Raw genomic sequence first — 4,987 nt, 5'->3', positions numbered from 1 at the left:
ATTTCAAGAAAATACCCAAAGCTATTACAGTTTTGGCTTCCTCTTTGTTGATTTACAATTATGTACAAGACTGTCTTATTTGCAGTAGCCAGTGAAGATTTAATGATGTATTTACATCGGCTGGTGCCTTTCACTATGCAATTGAAATGTCTCTTTCTGCTATTTACATTCATAGTAGTAAGAGCCCCCTCTTACATGCCATTTGTGGATAGGGTAAAGAGGTGGACTGAAATGAGGCAAGATTCTCACTACCACCTACAAACATAGCTCCAAAATCCCATTTACAGACATAGCTGAAGGAAGATTGCAGGACCTAGTGCACTGATATAACTATTATATTTACAGCCAACATAATAAGGTGTCTCCCTGGAGAATAACGTTCCCACTCATGTCAGAGGGAGATACGTGTGAGCTGGAGGCAATATATAGTTTAAGGTGCAGCAGACAAAAGGTATAACTCTGGCTGTAAAGATTCACCTGACTTATCCTGCCAGAGACCTCCAAAACAAATGAAGACACAAAGTATGCTGTCTTTATAAATGTGTAGAAGAGAATCTTTTTCAGTTCTTCTTACACAAGAGATTAAACTAGGAGGGGGAAAAATGGTAATGTTCTGATAACATGCAAACTGCTTCATAGAATCATCAAATAACTTGGGTTGGAAGGGAATTGTGGAGGTCATCTATCCCTAATCATTCAAAGCAGGGCCAACTTCAAAGTTAGAGTCAGCTTTCAACTTGGAGCAGATTGCTAAGGGCTGTGTCCAGTCAAGTTCTGAATGTTTCCAAGGAGGGAGGTTGCACAAACTACTGAGCTCCTGTTCCCACATTTGACTGCCCTTATGGTAAAAAAATTTTTCTAATTGGCCCACGGAATCAATCCTAGTCCTGCTAAGACAGTCAAACAAATTTAGAGCATCCCTAATACAGGTATAACAAGGTTTATTCTTCCGGCTTTTTAGAAGAAGTAATTCATTTTTCCAAGCTGTTTTCTGATATCTAGTCAGTAGGGTACCACTGCTTGAAATATTTTCATAGCTTGTATCTCAGTGAACCATCCATTGGCATCAAGAAATCAATACCTCAGTTGCACTTCCTTCATCTGTGATAAATCCAATATTTTGCACATTACTCAGCGGTTGCAGAGCAGCATGTTTAGAAGAGCGTGTCTAGATGCAAATTATTCACACAAAGGCCATGAGGGTTTTTCCTTAGAATCCTTTCAACGATCCTTTCAAAAGAAACTGTTTGGGGAGCAAAAGTCAGGACTCTGCCACAGCTTCATGTGCCCGAGGTTTTGTAATCCCTGTCTTGCCATTGCCTGCTATGCCTCCTGATCATTAAACTTGTTTTGTCTCTCCCAGCTTGAAAGATGTAATCTACAGTACAGCTTCCTCCAGCAACAAAAGCTACTCAGTCCTAGCTGAAACACTTTTCTACTGCCTACACAAAGGCAGCAACTCATTCAGTCTTTCCATCTCCACAAAACATTACATGACTATCTAGAGGTCATGGTACCCTGTAATTCTCTAGCCCAGGCAAATAAATAAAACAGACAAACTAGAATCAGCTCAGTCTTCATATTCAGCCTTAAAATCCACCTATGGTAGGTACATCTTTATGCCATCGTGGTTAAGAACACATATAGTCAGATATGACAAGGTACTTTATCCAACCTGGAAGATCTCATGGTAACCCTGCCCTCTTACATAATGTATACTTTGTGACAGCAGCAGTTCTGACTGGAATACAAGACTGCTGATATATGCAGCTGATATGTTGGTCATAGCTGTTGAGCAAGGTACCTGAACCCTGATAAATGGAGCTACTTCTCCAACTCCATGTCTTCAGAAGGAAATAGCAAAAAGCTGTTAATTCTGGGCACCAAAATAAGCCATGTTGTATCTGGAGAGACAAAGAATACCAAGCAAAACACACACTGAGAGGCTGACAGGCTCATTTGCATAGCAGGTCACACTCCTTGCATTTAGCAGAAAGAAAAATAAGGCTTTTCCTGTATAATCCTTTAAGATGCAGTCTTCAGTAAGGTAAAGGAGATTCAAAATACTCCTTCTCCCCGTAATACAGACACATGGAATTGCTCTACCACCAGTGTGAGGGATGTGCATGGAGGGAAAGAAAGGTGAAATCACTTCTCAAAAAATGGTTTCTGATTGCCACTGAAATCATGACAGCTGAGTGGAGAAAGGTGTTCCATGGGCACCTCAGCAGAATTACAAGATGTGGCAAGATGTTGCATTTCAAGTCTCTTCTGTGGCTTGGTTTTGTATTCTTAATACTTGTTTGATAGCCCACAGACCATTCTCAGGCTATAGCAACAAATTATCTCTTTGAAGGTCTTCCTCATTTCCTGACTACGAAAAGCATAGATCAAGGGATCAATCACCGAGTTGCACATAATGAGAATGAGGTACATATTGAAGTGGGACATGAAGCAAACGCAGTAGAGGTTTTGAGGGCAGGAAATCATCAGGATGAGATGAAGGAAGAATGGGGCCCAGCAAACAATGAAGATGCCAAGAAGCATAGTCAGAGTGATGGCTCCTTTCATGCTGGTTCTTTGACGGACAGAGTTGTACCCAGGCAAAGCAGCTATTTTCTTCACGTGAGTACGCGCCAGGAGGAACATATGGATGTACAGCGAGACCATGAGGAACAACATGGTAAAAAACATAGTGATGAGACAAATAATCACGTAAGTTGACTCATAATAGAGAATGAAGACAATGCCACAGCCTGTGCAAAAGGTCCAGATGCATGCAATAATAAGCCCTGATCTTTTCACTGTCATGATGTTGTGATAACGCAGGGCATAGAAGATAGTGATATACCTGTCTACTGCTATAGCCAGCAAACTGCACATGGAAGCCACCACAGATATGCAGATCATCGAATCAAAGACATTGTCTATATGACGGACAAAGGCATCTTCCATAATTATGTGTCTATTGTTTATTAAGTATATTGTTATGGTCTCCCAAGCATTAGACACACTAACAAGCATGTCAGCCACCGCTAAACTGCAAACAAAAAAATACATGGGTGAGTGCAAGTTCTTGTTCTTAACTATTGCACATATAACTAAGATGTTCTCAAGGAGGCTTACAATGCCCAGAGTTAGGAACACCTCAGCCGCAATGACCACTTGCTCACATGGTGATGACTTGCTCTTGACAGTAGGCACAGTAAAGTTGCTGCCAAAGGCACTCAGGTTTAGTTCAGAAACATACAGCTGAGAGGATGTGTTCATCTCTGGAAGCAAACACGTTCTGTTCTTTCTGAGGGACTTGACAAGGAGTGCGGCAAATGCATTTTTCAAAAGGCAAAGGACCCTGCCAAAAAAAATATAGTATGACAAGAACAGGCAGAAGATGGCAAAATAAATATCACTCATTTCTGTTTAATTTGGCTTGTACACATCCTACCTCTTCCACACCATATTCCTTTACAGATTCTAAATTAACTTCCAATTGGCTCAGAGTTTTTCTACCCATCCTTATGGGGAAATTAAAACTACAGACTAACAAAGAGATGTATGTACTTTCTATTCATAGTTTTGTTTATTCTGGTCGGTCCCCCAGAAGCAAGCACGATGTCCTGGAAATTTTGCTGAACACCAAGCAACAAACAATTTCAAAAGTCTCAATTCTCAGACCCCAGAAATGCAGCAAAATGCAGTATCAGGTTCAGCAGAACCTTCTCAATTGAATACAACATACAGAGGTTTAAACTATTGCCACAATTAAGAGCTGAACATTTTCAGTAAAAAATTTAAAAGCTTTTCTGACCTTTGTACTTCTTAAGTTCATGTGAACTGTGTTACAAACAGCCTGTCTGTGTGATACTAACATGCTCGCTTAAGAGCATAGTATTAAGCACCTAACCGAGTACAAATCCACACATTTCAGGATACACTAAGGTTACAGAATTGGTATGGGTGGAATTATGTCATAAAAATAAGTTTTCTATTCCGGATAGTGAGTATTTCACTCAATGCTATTTTGGCAATGACAATATTCAGGGCAAGCTGTAAGAAGCCATCAGATTCTTAATAAGGGGAACACTTCACGATGATTGTCAGTGACCTGTTGCAACTAAAATTCAAAGCATTTAAAGCTAAATAATTTTCAGCTTTTAAAAGTAACCCTTTTTTTGTTTGCTTGTTTTTGCAATCAAGAATTAACTGTACCTATTTACCAGAGCTGCTCCTTCAGCTGCTCTTCCTCTTCATCGCCTGCAAGCTTTCCTCTGGAGAGTAGAAGTTTCAGCCCCCCTCCTCACCCGACATCTGGGGCTGGGGACTCCTTGTTGGGAATAGATGACAAAAATAGAGGAAAAGGAATGAGTAAATCCATAGAGTCAAGGCTGACCACGTATAAATTACTTACTGTGCAACTGCCTTTTTATAGACTCCAAGCAATAATGACTTCAGTACTCAAACTGTGGCTCCTCCTCCCCTTCTTTGCCCCTCTGAACTTCTCTTTCAGATTTATTTTTTGGAAAGGCTTGGGTTTTTACCACCATCTAGTGGTCTTCTCTTGTCTTTCTAAGCGAACAGTGATTCGATGTAAAATTCACGATGAGCATTTTATCATATTAAAGGGGAAATTGCACCAGGCCTGCTCCTTTCCAAAAACATTTCTTTTTTTGCTTTCTCTGCTGTCGCTGGTGCAATGACGATAAGTTCACACTGCAATAGTACTCCGAAAGCAGTCAGCGCAGAGGGCTGCTGTTGAAGCAGGAGGCTTATGACTGCTGTAAGCGTTTGTCGTATATTCACAGTTATAAATTCGCAAGAATAAGAACCACGCTGCTCCAAAACTCAGAGAACATACAATCAGCTGCATCAGACCACTAGCAGAAGATTTAACTTAGGTAATTTGTGTGAAAAAGTAGAACAAATAAAATAGTTGGGTTCTGGTCTCCTTGCTAGGATAGAGACTACGATGCAGACGTGGAAGGAGTCC

General features: G+C 40.5%; 1 protein-coding gene across 1 annotated transcript; it reads right to left on the bottom strand.

Moving 5' to 3' along the window:
• Positions 1 to 2,292: 2,292 nt before the first annotated feature.
• On the bottom strand, positions 2,293 to 4,296 carry MC5R (melanocortin 5 receptor; the record flags this gene model as incomplete). The annotated part of the gene is made up of 2 exons (XM_084260280.1): positions 4,210 to 4,296; positions 2,293 to 3,352 (listed from the first exon to the last, which is right to left on the bottom strand). The coding sequence occupies exon 2, from the start codon at positions 3,268 to 3,270 to the stop codon at positions 2,293 to 2,295; it is 978 nt and encodes a 325-aa protein (XP_084116406.1). The 5' UTR covers positions 3,271 to 3,352; positions 4,210 to 4,296.
• Between the last annotated feature and the right edge of the window lie 691 nt (positions 4,297 to 4,987).

The sequence above is a fragment of the Gallinula chloropus genome (genome assembly GCF_964237585.1).
Source record: "Gallinula chloropus genome assembly, chromosome: 2".
Classification (NCBI taxonomy): Eukaryota; Metazoa; Chordata; class Aves; order Gruiformes; family Rallidae; genus Gallinula; species Gallinula chloropus.
Note: the sequence above shows the minus strand (reverse complement) of the source record. Positions and strands in the feature narration are given on the sequence as shown.